At 36.6% G+C, this 20682-nt stretch overlaps 2 protein-coding genes and 1 pseudogene across 2 annotated transcripts; all 3 read right to left on the bottom strand.

Annotated features, from left to right (window-relative positions):
- Positions 1-1830: 1830 nt before the first annotated feature.
- Positions 1831-3400, bottom strand: LOC143581437 (ribulose bisphosphate carboxylase/oxygenase activase A, chloroplastic-like; annotated as a pseudogene).
- A 6388-nt stretch (positions 3401-9788) lies between these two features.
- LOC143581427 (uncharacterized) lies at positions 9789-10322 on the bottom strand. The gene has a single exon (XM_077064221.1). It carries the CDS (start codon positions 10320-10322, stop codon positions 9789-9791), a length of 534 nt encoding a protein of 177 aa, XP_076920336.1.
- A 457-nt stretch (positions 10323-10779) lies between these two features.
- Positions 10780-11660, bottom strand: LOC143581417 (uncharacterized). Its single transcript, XM_077064212.1, has 2 exons — positions 11558-11660; positions 10780-11453 (listed from the first exon to the last, which is right to left on the bottom strand). Exons 1-2 carry the CDS (start codon positions 11658-11660, stop codon positions 10780-10782), a joined length of 777 nt encoding a protein of 258 aa, XP_076920327.1.
- Between the last annotated feature and the right edge of the window lie 9022 nt (positions 11661-20682).

Raw genomic sequence — 20682 nt, 5'->3', positions numbered from 1 at the left:
AAGCGGGAAAATACCCCTTACCTTGGCAACCAAGAAACTATAAGACAGGTGCGAGTACAGTGTTAAGGCAAAACCCTTCACATACTTAGCACCTGCAGGGAATTGAAGCCAAGAACACCTCGGCAACCAAGTAACCATAAGACGGGTGCGAGTACAGTGTCAAGGCAAAACCCTTCACATACTTAGCACCCGAAGGGAATTGAAGCAAGGAATACCTTGGAAGTAAAGTAACTATAAGACGAGTGCGGGTACAGTGTCAAGGCAAAACCCTTCACATACCTAGCACTCCGCAGGGAATTGAAACCAAGAAGGATCTTCTGGGCAGTGCTTGCGGAAACGGGAATAACATCCCCGCATAGCGGGAACGTCGAGAACTAGATTGTTTGAACCTCCAAGATGGAATTGGTTGTTTAAACATAATTGATCACTATGTTCAAAACTACCAAAACCTCATGGAGAATCTACACAAGTGGAACTCAACGCTCCTGACTTGCGAGGAGGTTACAGACCTACCCGCATCACACCCAAAGATCAAGCAGAAAAGTCGGGAATTTCTGCACGTGACATTAGGACTTCCGCGGGAAGAATCCCCATGGAAAACCTTAAAACTAAAACCTTTTCAAAACCCCTTGTTTAAATCCAAAAGTTCACCTCACTTATTAACAATTCATGAGAAGAACATTGGACTGGGGGGACTTGAAGAGGTAGGTACCAGCAGAGCCCAGTTGGACCCGCAAGACTCACCTTGAAAAGGGACGTCTGCGCAGAGACCAACTGGATCCGCATGACCCACCATGCTCAGAGACGTGACGTCCTTACGCGCAGTACGCAAGCTGTTCCCGCAGGAAAAGCCTCCCAATGGTGAAGTACTCTGCCTGTTCCCGCAGCTGCGGATACAAGCCATCAGGGAAGGCTACCTGCGCAGCAAAGCTACACGCACAAGGCACTTAGCTCTCATAATAATTCAGTAATGTCACCTGAAGAAGGAATGAGCAAAGCCGGGAACTCTCCCGCACAAAGCCGGGAGAACTCCCGCCCAAATGAGCCAGTCCGTACGATACTGGAAGATCTTTTGTACTGTACCTGACGAGGTATGGACAAAAGATCTGACCAAAGATACGACAGCTTACTGACAACAGTATGACGAGCAGCACGCTCTTGTACTGTATGTCACTATTAGCCGCTGCCTACTCACCAACCTGTCGGAGGACGTGCATAGCCTGCAGTTGGTGGAACAGGAATAGTACACAGCCGGCCTGGTCACTATCAGCCGCTGCCTACCCACCAACTACCAACATGGCATGTGCGTAGCCCACAGTTGGCAGAACAGGAACACTATTCAGCCGGCTGTACCTTCTTGGAAACCTACCTTCGGCTATAAATACTCCAACACCTTGGAATGGTATATCATCTTATCATCTCATCTTATATCTTATACCTGATATCTGCTCTAGCAATCTCTTAATATACACTAATATTCAAGAGCAATCTAGTCTGATTCTCACGCCGGAGGGTGGTCACAAGGAGGTACCCCCCCCCCCTTCTCAGTGACGAGCTCACGGTGTCTGTTTTGCAGGTTATCAGAAGAACCATCTTTGCCGGGTCTAACCCCTCGTGGGAAGCATCTATTTAACCCCCAGATTACCCGTAATCTGCCCGGGGTCGATTAGTGTTTAAGCACACATGCTCGTTTCTCTTTTTACTGCCACATAACTTATTTGATGACTATAGACAAACATACACAAAGGTACAATCCAGAGGAACAGAACCGTTTGACATCCTCACATGCATAGATAGGTACTTCTCGTCCTTATCTTTAAGTTTCCGAACTTAGAAAGTATAATTGCAGCTTCCATCATCACTTCTAGCTGTTGGGTCGAAATTATCCGCACCGATATCCGTGCGCCCTGGTGGGACCGAGACATGGATCTGTTGGGCTGCTTTTCCTGAAACCAAACCACACCACATGAGCCGAAACGTCCCAAAACAACACTATAAAAGTGCGTAATATAGAAGTATAGAACCCAAGTTAAGGTTCAATAGCTAACCATAGAACTCTCCACGGTTTATGGAATCCCTGTTAGCATCCCCGAGTGCAGCCGAATCTAAATAGGTGTCGGCTAACTGGACTCTCTTCGCATTCTCCTGTTCTTGAACCAACATGTTCCCGTACTCCAGAAGCTTTTCAGTTGTTATCTTGGGTTGTTCAAATGTTTTTTTTTTTGTGTGTGGGGGGGAGGGGGGGGGGGGGCTTCCTTAGAGTTTACGAGATTCTTTCCAATGGAATCGACCCCAACGCCTGAAATCCACTTCCTTACTTCATCGTCGTACACTCTAGCTCTCATTGCCCCAAAGAAATCTGAAAATGTACCAAAGGAAAACGGTTGTAAAAGGTGTTACGCTTTTACATTAACAAACAAATAAACGTACACAGTGAAAGTCCAATAAAAATGTAAGCTCAAGAAAGGATGTGATTAATGCGATTCAGGTTATAACATATTAGAATAGATGGATCTTGGATGTCCGGTTAGCGTATTAGAATGGATTCAGGTTATAACATATCATTTTGTGTATGGGCTAACATGAGTCATCTCATGTTAACAAATATGTTCTAATCCATTTTTTAACTTAACTAATGTGTTATGATTAAAAGAACGGTCTTAATTACAATAATAACCTATACTTTTTAAGTAAAAACAATTATAGACGGTGAAGTTCAACTTACTTCACATGTTTTACCTATTTAATATGCATGTTTCTATATTAAACGACAATAGCTTGTAATTAATCTAATGATAAACATTTAAAATGGATTAAACGAGCTGACAAATCATACCTTTGGACTGGCCTGGGAAAGTGTCGACTACTTTGGTAACGTCTGCAGTAGAGACACCATCAGTTCGGAAGATACCTGTGCATACAACAATTCATCTGTCTTTATCGGTTTGTTGGGTTTCATCGATTTCTTTCTCGGCTGCAAGTACTTTGAAAGAGAAAGACTTGTTGCCGCTGTTTGTTAATCTTGATCGAATTCATTGTCTTCTTCAAGCTGGTACCCAAGAAAGTTGAGTTTGGGATTGCAGCACTACCAGTGCTTCCATTCAAGCTCAACTGTAACAACAATATATAGCATTTATAGCAAATTAAACAAACCCACAAAACCGGCCTTTTGAGAGTCTTGATCTAAACAAAATTAGATCTTAAACTAGGGATAGTAATTTTTGACACGACCGGAACACAACACGAAAATAATCATGTACTAGAATTGCTTGTTTAGACCTTTAAAAAATGGGTCGATCTGGGTTGACATGTTAGTTCAATAGGTCAACTCGCCAACCTGTTTGACTATGCATGGCGACCTGCCAATGTGTTTGATTAAGCAGGTCGGGCCACTAACCATATATGACCATTTAACCCATTTATTTACAACCCACCAACCTGGTTAACACGTTTACAGCTTGATTGCTACCCGTCAGCCTTAATAACACGTTTAGATAAATGAGTTAAACACTTAAACCGGTCGCGTCAGTTTACACGAATTTAAGTGTAAGCACATCAGGGTGAATACAGATAAAAATAGTGTTCGTATTATATAATTTAACCCGTCAACTCGGCACGATTGACACCTCTTTATCAAACATTTAATGCAAATATCTTATGGATGTATTCTTTTTTTACATAAAATATTCATTCGTTTAGTAAAATATCTAATGCAAATATCTTATGGATGTATTGTATCTCACTCTTAAGTCTTAACAATGTAGATCATATCAAAATGCATAAACTTCATGGAACAGCAGAAGACAGAGGATGGAGGGAGAGGATTACCGGAGCGCGGTTGACGGCTCCAACAGTGGAGACTGGAGACAGCAGTTGCCATGATGTCAGAGAAGAAGCTGTGGAAGTGAAGATATTTTGCAGAATGATAAAAAGTCAACAAGATAAGATAACTTATATATAGACAGGATTAGCTTATATACTGTTAACGGCCACACAATGAGGATATCGATCTAGCGATGCCACATGGGTGTTAAATATTGATTGTTAACCTTTGATCATAACCGCTTGATATTTTGTTAATCAACTATCTTTTTGTACTTTTCAGGAGAATAATTGAAGTACATAAGTCACGTTCTTGTTTTTATACTTTTAAGTGAAACAGAAATGTTTGTCCACAAAACTAAAATAAATAAATAACTAATTTGGATAATGTTGATGTTAAATATATATATACTAGGTTACGTGCCCGTGTTGTGTTTTCATAAACATAATAATAACAATATATAATAAAATATCTGAAATTTATAAAAATCAACTTCTATTATATATCCATAAAATTCAATTAAAATCTATTGTTTTAAGATATATAGATTCTAGTTTTCATTTACTAATTTGTAAAGACATTAATATAGAGAGTTTGATGTTTGTATCGGCTATCGAATCATCCATTTTTGCGTTTGAATTAGTTCAATACAAAGTTTGATAGAGTATCATTTACAAAATTACATGATAATTAGTACACTTAATGTAAGGCCCCGTTCCCGGTAGCCCTACTTTAGCGTCGGATTTACTCATAAACACAGTTCTACAAATCAGAGTTTATTAAAACTTTCGCGGAATATAAAACATCAATCGTCTGTTACAAAACATTTAATCTTTATATTAAAACCATAACATAAAACATCATATTTAAAACATCATTTCTTCTTTCTTCAGATGCCAGCCGTTCAATCCATGTCATGTGTCATCCTTATGCCATCTCGATAAACATGTATACCTGCGTGCATACTAAAAGTCAGCTACGCTGAGTGAGTTCTAGTTAATCAGGCGACACACAATACATACGTGTATCATACATACATACATATCCGAAGATACATATCCATACTTAATCAATTACCCTACTACCATACATACATACATATCTACCATCACTAACTTCAGACTACCGAGAGTACGTTCATAGTCCGCCGTCTATACATGTACTCAAGGTCGTGAACACGTAAAAGGTCCGCAGTCCTTACCTATGTTCACAAATTATGGTACGTGCAAGGTCCACAGTCCTTCCCTATACCATCCTATATTAACAACACGTACAAGGTCCTCAGTCCATCCCTATGTTGCAATCCTAAACCATAGCAGGTACGAGGTCCGCAGTCCTCCCCTATGCTACCATAACACAAATATAGCACGTATAAGGTCCACAGTCCTTTCCTGTGCCGACGCCTATCTACAATACGTATAAGGTCCTTATCTACGTTGGCGTCTATACCTACAACACGTATAAGGCCCACTGTTCCTATCTACGTTTACATCTATCATCTACATCACGTATAAGGCCCACAGTCCTTAACTACGCCACCACCTGCCAAGTCTATGTCCAACAGAAGTTAGAGGGGTTTGCCATCCTAACTTGCTACGTCGGACGTAGAACTACCATACCATTCCTGTACCTGCATACACATCTTCACATACAAAATTTATAGCATAAAAACACTCTAGGCGTTCTTCACATCATTCATTTAACAACCATACCCCTTGTCGATACGTGCAATATCCAAAGATCGTTCACGCCCCGACAAGTGTTCATTTGTAATGTTCATACATCTTCCATATATAATATTCATACCTTTATTTATAACCTGACCGTGCGCGCAATATCTGAAGATCGTTCGCGTACCGACAAGCAATCATTCATATCTATCACATATATCACATATGGCATACACTTATCACTTAGGATAAATGTATTAACAAGCACATCGAGTATGCACACTGCCCCGAAAACATAACAAGGAATGAGGCTAGAAACTCACCTGAACCCGGTTACTTCTTCCGTTAATGGTTACTTCTTTCTTGAGTAGCGCACGACTAACTGTATAACAATTACACGTATCAATTAACTATCACTACCCATATCGTCTTTCTAGTTCAATTATTACACTCAACGAACGGGGGTCCTGGGGCAGCGCCCCTGGCATCGGGGTTCTAGGGGCGGCAGCCCCTGGCGGGGTCCAAGGGGCAGAGCCCCTGGCTGGGGTTAAGCTGCCAGGTCAGCTTGGAAAAATTTTATTTACATTAACTGTCTTAACACATTTTTCACTAGAATTTTAATTCATTTCCTAATTCGTTAGCTCATTCCTCATAACGACTTAAGTCTGATTCGCTATCAGATTCGTTACCGAACTTAACTTACGCGAACTTAATTGTAAGCGAACTTGTATACAAGCGAAGTTATATACAAGCGAACTTAGCATTAAACAAAGTTAACTACAAGCGAACATATTCAAAAGCGAACTTAACATGCTGCGAACTTAACCAGGCGAACTTAGCATGCTGCGAACTTAGCCAGGTGAACTTAACAGGCTGCGAACTTAACCAGGCGAACTTAGCAGGCTGCGAACTTAACCCGACAAAGTTTAACAGTAGCGAACTTAGCTACGACGAAGTTGCCCAACAACAGTAGCTACGGGTTTTGTCTTAACCCACTAATCGCTTATGTTTCAACGTATAAACCTCGGATATGATCTTAACCATTCCCGTAAATGTTTTCATGGCTAATTTCGGATAAGACTCAGCCCGGAAAACATAAAGTTTGGACCTTTAGCTTAAAAATGTTCAATACTAGGTTTAAGGGTTCATTTAATCGGGCCGCATAGATTTATGAGTTCATTAGCTTCGTTTTAGCATCAACTTTACAACTTTGAATTTCGTTTACACCCGATCTATTCCCGTTCTAAGTTTCAAGACTAAACGTTTATAAAAACGTAAACTTTAAGGTAAAATAACATACCTTTTGTGTTCGTTTGGAACTCGTTTAGCTTGTTTATGAACTCTAGATCTTGTATAAGCTTGTATAATAAAGATCTAATCACCAACTAGCGTTGTTTGGCCTCGGATCTCACCCTTTCTCTCTCGGCTGTATATGAGTGGTGGTGTGTGTGTGTGTTTTTGAGTGTGTAGAGAATAGGATGGAAAGAAATGAGGGTTTAGGGTTTAAGGGTGGTTTAAGGGAGTATTTATATCCCTTAAAGCCCATGGACCTAAGGCCCATTCTCTTTAATCCATCCTAATTAGTCCAAGTCCATGATTTTTATTAATACTAATTAATTATTTAGGCCCAATAACTAAACGCGACTTTCGTTTATTAAATACGAAAATTTTAGGATGTTACACTTAAGTTCTTTATAAATATTAAACATAAAAAATGAAGGGGATGAACTATACATAAAAACTTCATTCATGTTATTTATATGAGTAATTTGTAAATTTCATATCAATTTTATAAATAATAAATCTTCTAAAAGATTGTAAAAGAAAAAATGAATTAATGTTTATGAAAATATTGAAAAGTTCCGAATTTGTTGTTAAAAAAACGTCATACTAATTGTATTATAAAAATAAAAGAAAAAAAATGAACAATATAATTATCTATCACAATCGAAGTTTTATAACTTTGAATCACAATATAATTATCTATATAACTTTGAATCCCAATAAAACACTGTTTAACTTAATGTCTTTACATTAACTCCTTTTCATGTACTATCCTCACTCTCCCATCTTCAATCTTCCATCTTCCACGACGAAAGTATATACGGCTGAAATCAAAGAATCAGTTATCGTGTTGTTAAGATCTTCTATATTTGGTGAGTTACTTTTCACATACTAAGTATTGTGTTGATTTAGGTTAAAATAAGTGAAACTCTGAAAGTTTTTAGTAAAGACGGTGATGATTAAAATAATCTGTTAAGTTTAATGTTTTAATATAAGTTATCTTTATGTTTATGTAGATTGTATAACAAAATTAAATGAAAAATTATGTATGTGTATTTTGATAAATAAAATTAGGTCTTTTGAAAATAAATAGAATTAGAATGAAATAATGTTTGTATTATTTTTGAAATTTTGTTACTGTTTATTTATTGATATGTTTGAATGAAAACATAAGCTGTAATACAAAATTGACTGTTATAATCATTCACAGATCAGATGGGTCCAAGGTTTATTAGGATTGTAAAAAACCCTAATGCAACTTCTGTGGTAAGCCTTGTAGTTTTTAAATAGTATCAGTAAATAATAAGTATATTAATGTAAAATGGTTTTGAATTTGTATTTATTTCAGAAGCTACCATTAAACTACTATGAGTTAATTTTAAAATACAACTATCCACTTGGTTGTACTACTATTAGAACAAAAGGTGGATCAAAATGGACAGTTTCAATAAAATATGTGAAGAATGGTTATAGGTTAAGTAAAGGATGGGAAAACGTTGCTTCTAATTTGAAGTTAGCTTATGGCGATTTTGTGGTCTTTAAGCATGATGGAAATTCATGTTTCACAATTCAGCATTTCAATGACACTCGTGTTACTGCTGACGGCAATTCATTTTACAAAAGGATGTTCCTTGTAGACATTGATTATGTGGTATGTATTCTAATTGTGACTTTAAAGTAATAGTTAGAGTATAGTAAAATTTAAAATAGTTTTTCATGTTTTTGAATATAAAGGAGGTGCCAATTTTCTTTTTTCAACGATTTGAAGACCTAGAAAACATCTCTATGGGATATTTTACGATACGTGCTGATGACATGAATGATTGTACAGTCAAAATCCTTCAATTTGGAGGAAAATATTTTTTTAAAAGGGGTTGGCTGAAAGTAGTTGAAGCTTTGAAACTGAACACGGGACAACATATGGTATTTGATTATGATGGTAGAGATATTTTCAAGTTAACAGCTTTCAAGGGAGATGGTATGGAATATAGGTTGACACCATTTCAATGTCCGGGAAATGTTCGAGAAATTATAGATCTTGATCTTGAATCTGTTGAAGATGAATCTGATGATAATCTTGATGAGAATAATGCTGATTTTGAAGTAACTTCTGTTGGAATGAATCAGGAGTCTGAAAATAATGTTGATGTTGATGAGCAGCATTTTGTTGATGTTGATGTTGATGTTGATACATGTAACAATGGTGATGAAGAAATTGTTGGAGGGATTAATGAGGTTCTTGTTGAAGTTGATGACAGTACAAATGGTGATGAAGAAAATGATGATGCGATTAATGTGGTTGATGATGATGATCTATAATTCGAGAAAACAATTGTTGATCGTTTGGTAATTCACTAACAATTGATGATAGTTTTAATTTTATACTCCAAATATAACTTTCATAAAATATAATGTTTTCATTTTTTTCCCAGCGTTTACCAAATCGTTTTGCAAGAAAATCAAAGTTGAATCAAGCAAGGAATGTCATCATCAGAAACAACGAAGGTGTGGAATTTAAAAGTGAACTTCGTGTGGAAAGTCCACACAACAACCTGAGATACCGTGTGCACGACTTCAAAGGTATGTTAACGACTTTTGACTTGAATGTTGGTGACAGATGATTGTTTGCTTTTAACAAAAGCGAGGGTAAAATAATCATAAGTAATGTTGTGAACAATTAAGACAATTTGGTTTTTATGTTTTATGTTTGGTAATTATGACTTTGACCTTTTAATTATGGTTTATGATAGTTTTTAAACAATATTTGAAGCAATGTTTTAACTTAGAACATGTACGGCTTTATGTAAGACTTTTTGCTAATTTAGAATGTTTATAACTTAGTACTATAATGATGGACTACTTTTAATTATAATGCTTGAAGTAAAGGCTTTTTATTATATTGATTGAATTCAACGATTATGATTGTGGAATATATGTAAACATTATGAGATGCCATATAATTGACCATAATTGTTTAAAAACATGAATGTTGATAAACTTTTGAAAAGTACTTACAAACTTCGAAATACTTCTTTATATACAACATTTGATGTTTCATTTGAAGTATTACCATCACTATCTAGAATTAGAACTTTAAGTCCATCTCGTCTTGTAACTCTTGATAATGCAACATACAGTTGACCATGTGTAAAAACGGGCTTTTTCAAATATAATACAACTCTTGATAGTGATTGCCCTTGACTTTTGTTTATGGTCATTGCGAAACATAAAGCAAGCGGATATTGTCTTCTTTGTAGCTTAATGTGAAGTTTTTTGTCGGTAGGTATTAAAGTAATTCTTGGAATATAATGCCTATCTCCAATATTACTACCTGATATAATCTCCACTCGTATAATACATTTTCCCAATGAGACCACCTTTAACTGAGTACCGTTACACAATCCACTTTTCTGATCAATATTTCTTAGTAGCATAACAGGAACTCCTACCTTTAACACCAACTTGTGGTTTGGAAAACCTGATGCTTTAATTCCATTAAGAATGTATGGAGAGCATAAACTTTCATCTAAATTCTCATTAATCATGTCGGTAGGACATACACTATCAGAACTTAGATATTCCCTTTCTTCTCCAAGAAATATTGACAGCAAACGATCATTAATTTCTTGAACAATATCATTTTTTGGAGCAAGTATTGCTCTTTCATGAAAATAATTTTGTTTTTTGAAATTTTTTAAAACGGAGGGATAGACAAAGTCTATTAATTCAGAAACTGGATCAGATGAATGTCTGATAAGAAGATCTTGTGGTATTTCTATTTGTGTTTCACCATCATTGGTACCACCAACATTACCTTCGCCTATATCCAAAATCCATTGTGCAAACAATTTAGTTTGCTCAATTTCAGTTGAATGGATTGAGGTACTTAACCTCAGATTTTTTTGTCAACTTAAGGACTTTGCAATTTCTCCAAATGTAAGAAGAAGTTAAGCATGAATTGACAATTTGTTGTCTACTTCCACTTGGGACAACCGGTAATATTTATCTAAAGTCTCCTCCAAAAACAATCACCTGTCCACCAAATGGTAAATTTGAAGAAGCTCCTGATGCGGATGTTAAAATATCTTTTAATGAATAATCCAAAGCTTCAAACCCATGCTTGTGTACCATCGGTGCTTCATCCCATATAATTAGTGAGGTTTCTCTTAAAAAATATGCAAGGTTGCTATCTGGCTTTATGTAACAAAATGAATCCTCAACCAAATTAATTGGGATGTGAAACCTGGAGTGTGCAGTCCTACCTCCGGATAACAAAAGTGATGCTATTCCACTTGAAGCAGCACTTAAAACAATTTTTCCTTGAGATCTTATAGATGCACATAAGGTCTTCCAAAGATAAGTTTTTCCAGTACCACCATAACCATAAACAAAAAATACCCCACCTTTATTCTTATCAACCCCTTCAATGATTTCTTCATATACAGAATGCTGCTCATCAGTAAATGAAGAAAACAGTTGTTCAAACTCTTGAGCTAACATCACATTGTCATAAGCTAGTTCTTCATTAAGTAAAAGATTATTTGCAGAAGAGATGGAATCTTGATTAGGAAAAGGCATGGTAGAAAACTTTTTTAGAGTAGAATTATTTCTTAATAGAAACTTTTCTATCTCAAACAATGTAAGGTTTTTGAGTTGTTCTTCATTAAGTTCTAAACCTGTACATTTTAAAAATATGTGTTATACAAAAAAGAAATTAAATATAGATTTTTAAATAGAGATAATATAACAGGAAATTAAATCATGATATAAATTTTAATACCTGGATGCTTTAAAACAATACGCTGTTTGTATAAAATATCATCTGACAAATAACTCCACGTAGTTTCCCAAACAAATTCAGGTCTAGACATGCTCTCCGACATTAGTAATGTGCAAAATAAACTTCTTAAGTAATAACCAGTGCCAGTTTAACTTGCTTCTACAATTGCTTCAACGTATTCATTGTCATCATCCAAAAGGCCACATGCATAACATGCATCTCTAAATGTTGGATATTCAACAGAGTTTACTGTTCAAATTTGAGCAAATGTTGTTGGACCTTTTACCTTGTTCAACAAAATTCTTAAATAATAAGCTTCACCAAGAGAAGGAGAAACTGCATGAATTCTGCCAATGGAAAATCTTTTTTTCCTTGGTTTCCAATAACGTTTGTCGGCTTTCCAAACAAACTTTTTAGGAAATTCAACATAAGTTAAAGTACGTGTTTCTGGATAATTTTGATTGCGTTTGAACCATTCTGAGAACATTGAGGAAGCAACATAAGGTTTATCTAACATGTCATCAAGATCATCAAACGACTCATAAATAACCTGCTGTTGACCAGGTAGATGAAAAGGAAGCCTAATCACTGAGGGAGTCCTATAATGCATATCATATGAAAAAAATCCTCCATGATGCTTCACATGCAGATATATATCTACAACTATAGTAGTCTTTGATTTCATCAATGTTTTCTTGATTATGATTTTCTTGATTGGTTGGTACAAAACAAACCGATGCTCTATCATGGCCTTTGTTTATATATTTAAACAAATATTTTATGGAACCGGCTTGATTGCACCACTCAACATTGATGTGTGCTTGATATCTTTTTAACAGTGTTTTGTTATACGACACAACGCTTGTATTATCCAACATCACACTTGACTTCTCAACAAAAAAAACCATTATTTCGTCTTCTGTATACGGGATAACCATCACCGTCAATTGATGTGAATTCATGGAATTTTTTTGGGAAATTTTTTGAACACTTTCCGTCAATCATGCATGGACAGTTCTTATTTGCAATGCCACACGGACCATGAATCATGAACTCCCTTACAGGATAATACAATTCTGGATCTAACTTTTTGTCTGGTATTTCAGCTGAAATAAATGGATCAATATGTTCAACTGTTGGAAGTTTGTGATCAGCATGCATAAATAAACACAGATGAGCATGAAGCAACCCACGTTTTTGAAACTCCACTGTATATACAACTATAAAAAAAGATAAACAAACATATCAGATTATGACATAAAAATGAATAGCAAAAATTGTAACATCCCGAAATTTCCAAAATAATATTAATTATATTATTTAATAATAGAGGGAAAGTTTACTCGGGTTATCGGGAAATAAATAAATAGAGTAGGAGTTGGTATGGTTCGGGCTAGTGTTGGGTAATGGATATGGGTTATGGACTTGGGTTATGAAGGAAAGAGGGAAGGACCATGGGCCTAAGCCCACGATCCATAATTATATAAACCTTAAATCACCAATTATCATTTATTTCTCATACTCCATACACCACCAAAACACACACTTAGCTCTCTCTCTCATATTACTCTCTCTCTAAGCCGAAACCAAGAAGAAGAAGAACGAGAACCGAGTTCCGACCCGAGGTAATGTTAGTATGATATTGTAGAGGTCCAAAACCGTTAGATCTAGTTGCGAAACGAGGAGTCGACACCGTTAAACCGTTAAAGTCACGAGATCCGGTGGAATCGGGTATAAACCAAACCTAAAATGAGCTTAGGGATCACCCTAGCTCAGATATCGGTCGAACGGGACGAAAAACGGTGAAAACGGTGCTGGAATACGTTTTTCGGCGAATCCGCGGTTTTTCGGCGGCGGCATCGGAAAAGTTAATACGAGGTAAGGTATGCCAGGGAATGTTCTGACATTCCCTGACCTAACCCTAGTTCGCTAACGGAAGACTAACGAACCAGATGTGATTTTCTAACTAGTTCGCCTGAGGGAGCGTAACGAATTAGCTCTAGTTCGTATATGTTTCGTTAGGGGAAAAGGTAATGAATTAACCTTGATTCGTTATAGCCAGTTCGTTAGAGAAGATAACGAATTAGATGGGCGATTCGTTAGAGGGACTGTTACGTTATGGACTGATTCGTTAAGGCCCAATTCGTTATGGAAGATGACGAACTAGATTAACGAATCAGCTAAGAATGGATAACGAATCAGAATGTGATCTGGATAGCGAATTAGAGTGTGATCTGATAACGAATTACACTTAATTCGTTATAGAGAATGAGATGGTGAATAAAATAATAATTTCAAATCCTAGTGGAAAATGTGATAAGACAGCTCGACCCCAACCAGGGGCTCTGCCCCTTGGACCCTGCTAGGGGCTGCCGCCCCTAGACCCTGCTTCCAGGGGCGCTGCCCCCGGACCCCCGTCCGTTGAGGGTTATAGTTAAACTAGAAGTTTAGCATAATGACAGAATGGTCCTTGTACTTAGAAAGGAATGAGATAATTACATAGTAGCCCTTGGACATTGATAATTTATGAAAGATGCCCTTAAAGGATTAACGAGTAACGATTAACTAACCGGGTAATGATTCAATGAAGCAAAATCGGCTTAGACACGTAAGACTAATTAAGTAGTAATGAGAATGGCTAGAGTAGTATTTGATATTCAATTATTAAACAGTTAGACGCGCACATCTCGAGAAGGAATAACCAGTAGCAGAAGAAGTAACCAAATTCATGTGAGTTTCTAGCCCCATTTCCTTGTTATGTTTTCGGGGCTGTGTGCATACTCGATGTGAAGTGTGAATACACTTACCTTAAGTGGTAAGTGTATGCTATAGATGTTATACGAGGTAGCTATTATATAATGTTTGTCGGTACGTGAACGATCTTCGGATATTGCACGTATCGCCAAGGATAGTGATTGCCAAGTGGTTATTAGTGTGTATGAATGCTATGATGTGACTTGCTTATTATGTAAATGATATGAAGCGTGTTGTAGACAAGTAGAGGTAGAGCGTGTTAGAAGTGGCAAGAGTCTAGTAAGAGTGTTAGTGGCATGACGATAGCACGTGGTAGGGTAAGCCTATACGTGACTATGTCATTAAAGTGGCAAAGTGGCATAACGTTATACGTTATTAAAGTGGCAAAGTGGCAAAGTAGTAGGTGTAAATAAGAGGCTAAGTGGTAAGGTGATCAGGTTATATAGTGAACTACGTGTCTTCGGATACGTATATGATGCATGTAGTGGTTGTATGATAAGTTGCTTGATTAACTAGAAATCACTCAGCGTAGCTGACTTTTAGTATGCACGCAGGTGAGCTGACTATAGCGTTAGCATGAGGATGGCACATGGATTGGATTGAACGGCTGGCATGCGAAGATAGAAGTAAAGATGTTTAAATATAATGTTTTGGGTTTTGGTATCAAAGAAAAGATTTAATGTTTTGTAACAAATGATTGATGTTTTATATTCCGCGAAAAGTTTTAATAAACTCTGATTGGTAGAACTGTGTTTATGAGTAAATCCGACGCTAAAGTAGGGCTACCAGGTTCGGGGCCTTACAAGTTGGTATCAAAGCATAAGTTCGAGAGATTTAAGCATCCTACATGCTTAGACTCGAACAGAGAATGGGGTTTTAGTAAAGAAAAGAAAGAAGATGCCAGTTCAAGATAGCCATGTGTCACTCAAGCAAGCTCAGTAACGGTAAAGTATGTTAAATATTGTATAAGGATGTTTGCTTGATTGTTAAAAAAAAGGATATATGCAGGATAGGGATAGGATTTCTCGAGTGTTTGATTGATTAACTGTTTATAATTAGAAACTAGCACAAGTGAAATCATAAAGGGAAGTATGTAGAACCTAAGGAGTAATGCAAATAGTTAATTACACTTGATCAATGTCATTAGCTACTTACCTTACGAATCACGTGCTAAATAATTCCTTGAGTGATGATGTTTGTGTTTTCCCTTTTAGAATACTAATGGCTGGAGCTGGAGAAATTGCTGGAACTGGAGGTCGCACTGGACGTCGTGGCAGGCCTTGTTTTGTCCGACAACCCTCGGTAGAAGCAGCTTCCAACACCGGAGACGAAGGAGGCGCAACTGGAAGAAACCCGAGCAACAACGAAAGACATCAACTTGACCCTGCTATTTTAGCTGCCATTGCCCAAGCTGTGGCAACTGCCATGAAGAATGGGAATCCCGAAGGATCTGCTGGACAAACTGCTGAAGGATCAGGAGAGAATGGTAGGAAGGTTGGTGAGGGAGGGAAGGGTGACTCAAGTGAAGCTGGATATATCAAGGTTGATGATGGAAAGAGAGGTCGGGGTGGGTGTAACTACAAGTCCTTCAAAGGATGCGACCCGCCGAAGCTGACCAGTCTAGGAGACACAGTCGCTACTCTCCAATGGATAACCACTATGGACAAGATTATCCGAATTAGCGAGTGTCGTCCCGACCAAGCAGTGGGCTATGCAACTCAGTCATTTGAAGATGAGGCCATGTACTGGTGGGAAACTATGGAACAAAGGAAGACCCGAGAAGAGATTAGGGCAATGAGGTGGAATGACCTGAAGGAGTTAGTGCTGAAAAGGTTTTGTGCTGATACTGAGGTTGAGAGAACCGAGATGAAGTTTCTGAATCTGAAGGCGGGCAAGATGACACATCGCGAGTACACCACTGAATTTAACCGCATGTCTAGGTTGGTGCTAGACAAAGTGAACACTGAGGGGAAACGGATCAAGTGCTACGTCAGGGGACTTCCCCAGAAGGTCCGCATGTTAGTCAGGGCCAACAAACATGTTACCTTTGAGTCTGCAGTTGAGTTGGCAGAGATGGTTTATGATGATCTGGTGGCGGATGATGTGGAAGTGGAAGATAAGGAAGAAGGGAAAGGAACCAAACGAGCTGGAAATGTCATGGAGCATGCAGGGAGAAAGACACAGAAGATGGCAGATAGGGAAACATGCAAGGTGTGCGGGAAGATGCATTTGGGAGAATGCAAGGCTGGTCCAAACCAGTGCTACCGATGCGGGAAGAAGGGACATATCTCTCGTGAATGCACCGAGAACCAGAAATGTTACAAGTTTGGTAAGTCTGGTCACATAGCTAGGGAGTGTGGAGAAGCCGTGGCAGTGGGGGAAAGAAGAGGGGATGCGTAAAAGGATGGTCTGTTAGCTGCTGAGGAGGTTGCAGGAGAATAAGTGACATGCCACAGTTGATTTATGTTAGTACTGTTAAGGAGTGTTTTATGTTACAATATGAACCTATGTTTGTTTAGCAAGCTTGAATGATTTCATTATTATGTTTATTGAACGACTTGTGACTTCTTGTGATTTTGTATGAATGACTTGTGAGTTATCTTGAATGCATGTTGGTTATGATAAATAGTTGTGTAGTGGTAAAGCGTCGCCTTAGGAGTTAGCGTTGTTATATAAAACAAGGTTCCTCGGGAAGACGAGATGAGACTTGGTACATCGAGGGCCTCATGGACAAGCTACCTTAATAGCTAAAACACATGATCACCGCTTGATGACTACAAGTCAGGAGTAAGAAGGATAACCCAGAAAGCAAAGGCGATCCAATAAAGTGTGTGAATATAAGAAGTGTTCCTTTTACAAGGAATAAGTTAGGTTTCGGGGACGAAACCTCTTCAATGGGGGAAGACTATTCATAAAAATGAATAGCAAAAATAAGTGTATTAAATTAAAGTCTAATACAAAAAAGACATTTAATGTTTATAGAAACTTTGTATAATATAAAATGTGGGAAGATATGGTGGATTACTATATATGGCATAATATATACTTAACTTAATATGAAATAGGTCAAATCATAAATGAAAGGTCAGGGGGAATAATAACCTATAGCCGTCAAAAGTAATGATGATGGAAGCTGGAAAACCAAAAGTCTGGTTTAGGAATTAAATGTTTAGATTTAGAAGATTTTGTTTACAAAGTATTAATATATGTCAAATGAAAGATGAACACCACATCTTTTGAACTTTCTTCTTAAAGTTTTCTGAAAAAAAAAAAGGCAGCTCTAGTATCATGGAGGTTTAAACATTTAGAGGGTTGTTTTGTGCTGAGAATGAACGATTGAAGGGTGATAAAAATAAGAACGGTGAGAGGGGTGTTGAATTTAGAAGAACATGTACTCAGAAAGCTGTATGAGTTAGGGATCTGTCTAGGAGAGGATTTTGGAAAACCAGTGAGGCTCATGAAAAAGCTTCATCAAACATTCGATCCTAATCAAGTACAACCAGAAGTTCCAGCAGAAGTCGTTCAATGGACTTTTTTTGAAAATGATCGGAACATCCAACTGCGATATGACAATGATGAAACAAAAAACTTGCCATTGGATGAAGTTCTGAGCATGCAAGGGGTTTCTTTTTTTGAAAAGATGCTTTCCATTGAACCGATTTTTGTTGGAACGCATTCATCATCATTCATCATCGCTTCTCAGTTTCAAAAAGGCTCTTTCAAGGAGATTGGATGTGGAAGAAGAGATTCGAAAAGAGCTTGTTGCTGCTGGTTGGATTAGTGATGAAGAAGCTGAAGGAAGTGATGGCTATGTCTCCGATGTGGATCTAGACATCACAAGTGATGATGAATGCTTCTATTGAGGTAAATAAATTAAATAACGAAATTTCTATATTAATCTTTTTAGTTAACTTTGTACCTTAATGTATTTGTATTTCTGGATTTAGTAGTCATTTTATAGATTGAGAAAGTTATGATATGTAACATTTTACACATAGTAAAATAGGGGAAATGTGTTATATGTTTTGATATATTAGTCTTATAATATGATTATTAAGGGTGTGTTTGGGATAGCTTATCTAAGTGAAAAGGGAGTTTTTGTTGAAAGGAGTTATAATGTTGTGTATTTTTTTAAATAAGTTTTTGATAAAAAATGTTTGGATTAGGTTATTTGTTTAGAAAAAACAAAATGACCAAAATAGACACTCATTTTTAAAAGGAGTGTAATGGTTTTTGAGGGTTAAAGGGTGTAATAGGTAATTCAAATCAATGAAGTTAATAAGTTAGAGATTCCTAAGTTTTGAAAACTCATATATTTTGCTTTAACCATAACTTAAAATCCAAAAGGCGTTATGGTTTGCCAAACACCTTATTAACTTTAGCAAAAATTTTATCAGTTATAAGTTATGAAAATAAGGAATTCCAAAACCCCATAAATAAGAAATATTAATACATGTTTTTGTTTGCTTATTATTAGAGTTTTATTAGTATAGTTTTAGGTTCAAATATATAAAGCATTTCAATAAGTTAGTTACGGTTTAATAGTAAGCCTTGAAAATACTTATTATTATAGTAGTTTTAGATTATTTGAGAAAATTATAACAACAATTAAGCATTTAAGTTATAATGTTTTGAGTTTTGGTTATATTTTGAATATAGGTGGTGGCTGGTGGTGAATGCAGGTGATGGGTGCTGGTGAATGCAGGTGGTGGTGGTGAAAACTTTGTTTTTCATGTTTTTGATATGTAATGGTATGGTTATGGTGAACTCAAGACAATTTTTTTTAAACTGTTTGCCTTATGTGTATAAGGCTTGGTATGTAATATATTATTATGTATGATGGTATGCTAATTATATATATTATGTGATATATGATAATATATTTGATATGTATAATTATTTTCCTTAATATGGTTTGGTAGCATACATATATGTTTGTTGATGATTGATAGAAATAAGGAGAAAAAAATATTTGTTTGGACCTTTCCAAGTATTGAATTCTCCTTGATGTCTTTAATGATAGAATCCAATTTGATTTTGAATAATCGACATAAAATATCAGGCCTGTCTTCGGCATTAAGCGTTGTGTCTTCTAAAAATCTTTTAACTTCTGGCCATTTAGGGTTACATGTAATTGTAATGAAAAAATCTGGATAACCATACCACTTACAAAGAGACATGGCATCTAAATAATTTTGCAACATGTAACGTGCACTGCCAGTAAAGGAAGAAGGTAGTATAACAGGCCGAGCAACTGTAGACAGATCGTTGTTGCCTTGATTTTGAAAAGAACGGAGATTCTCATAAGTCTCACATCTTAATTTCTTTTGCTGATTACGTATGAAAAAGAGTCTTTCACTTTCGATCATTGTATACGCATCAACTAAAAATTGCTGAAAAAGGCGCCTAGAAAGTAGAATCAATGAATAATGATTCAATCTGTCTTGGATCATGTAACATAAAAACTCTCTCATTGTGCATAAGCATGTTTTAGTGGTGTTTGAACCAGAAACATCACGATGAGGAATGTCAATTCTGTAACAATCATCACCATAAATAAAAATAATCGGATACTGAAGTGGCACATAAGAGGGATGTAATTCACTAATACGTTGCAGAAAACCCTCTTTGGTCTTGACAATAATATCTCTAAGGTTCAAGTGACGTGTCAATGTCTCCAACAACTAAAGCAGCAACCTCAGAAGCAGTTGGCAAGTTATATGTTATTCCATCTTTATTTCATTTTGCAATAAGGCGTAACTTTATATCAGCATGAGGATTGCTTTGAAAACAGTCACGGACCATTCGGTAAGATTTCACCAACTCATTGTGTGCATCTAACATGTTTTTCAACTCCTGAATAATCTCTACATCTAAAGTTTCAGATGCTTCTGTCGACGCCTTGTTGGATTTACTGAAAAAAAATATATGTAATGCAAAAAATAGTTAGCTATTGTGAACACTATAAATCATATAAAATATAATTCTGTTAACTAAGTAGAAAACATACCCTAAACATTCTTGTCTGTTTGCTACCTCATTTTCAATATCATATATATATAACTGAGAAAATTTAGCGTTTGAACCATCTGTTGGTAGAGACTTCCAATGGAATGGTAATTTTCACCGCTCAATCTAAAAATAAAAGGACCTTTACCTCGGTTTAGGGAGGAATCAACTTTTCCACCCATTGATGTAAAAGCAAACATTGAATTGTATCGACGAATGTTTTTCAAAAAATGTTTGCTTTTTGAATCCAAACCACTAAAAATACGTTTATAACTTGATGGAGGTTCTTTAAAAGTTGGAAGATGAACTTTGCTGTATCCACAACATAAACTAAAGCTTGATTTATTTTTTCTTTGTCTACT

Source organism: Bidens hawaiensis, unplaced genomic scaffold, assembly GCF_021521415.1.
Source record: "Bidens hawaiensis isolate Kalapana, Puna unplaced genomic scaffold, B.hawaiensis_p1.1 tig00001511_1, whole genome shotgun sequence".
NCBI classification, from domain to species: Eukaryota; Viridiplantae; Streptophyta; class Magnoliopsida; order Asterales; family Asteraceae; genus Bidens; species Bidens hawaiensis.
The sequence above is the reverse complement of the archived record's forward strand: the minus strand, read 5'-3'. Positions and strand labels throughout refer to the sequence as shown.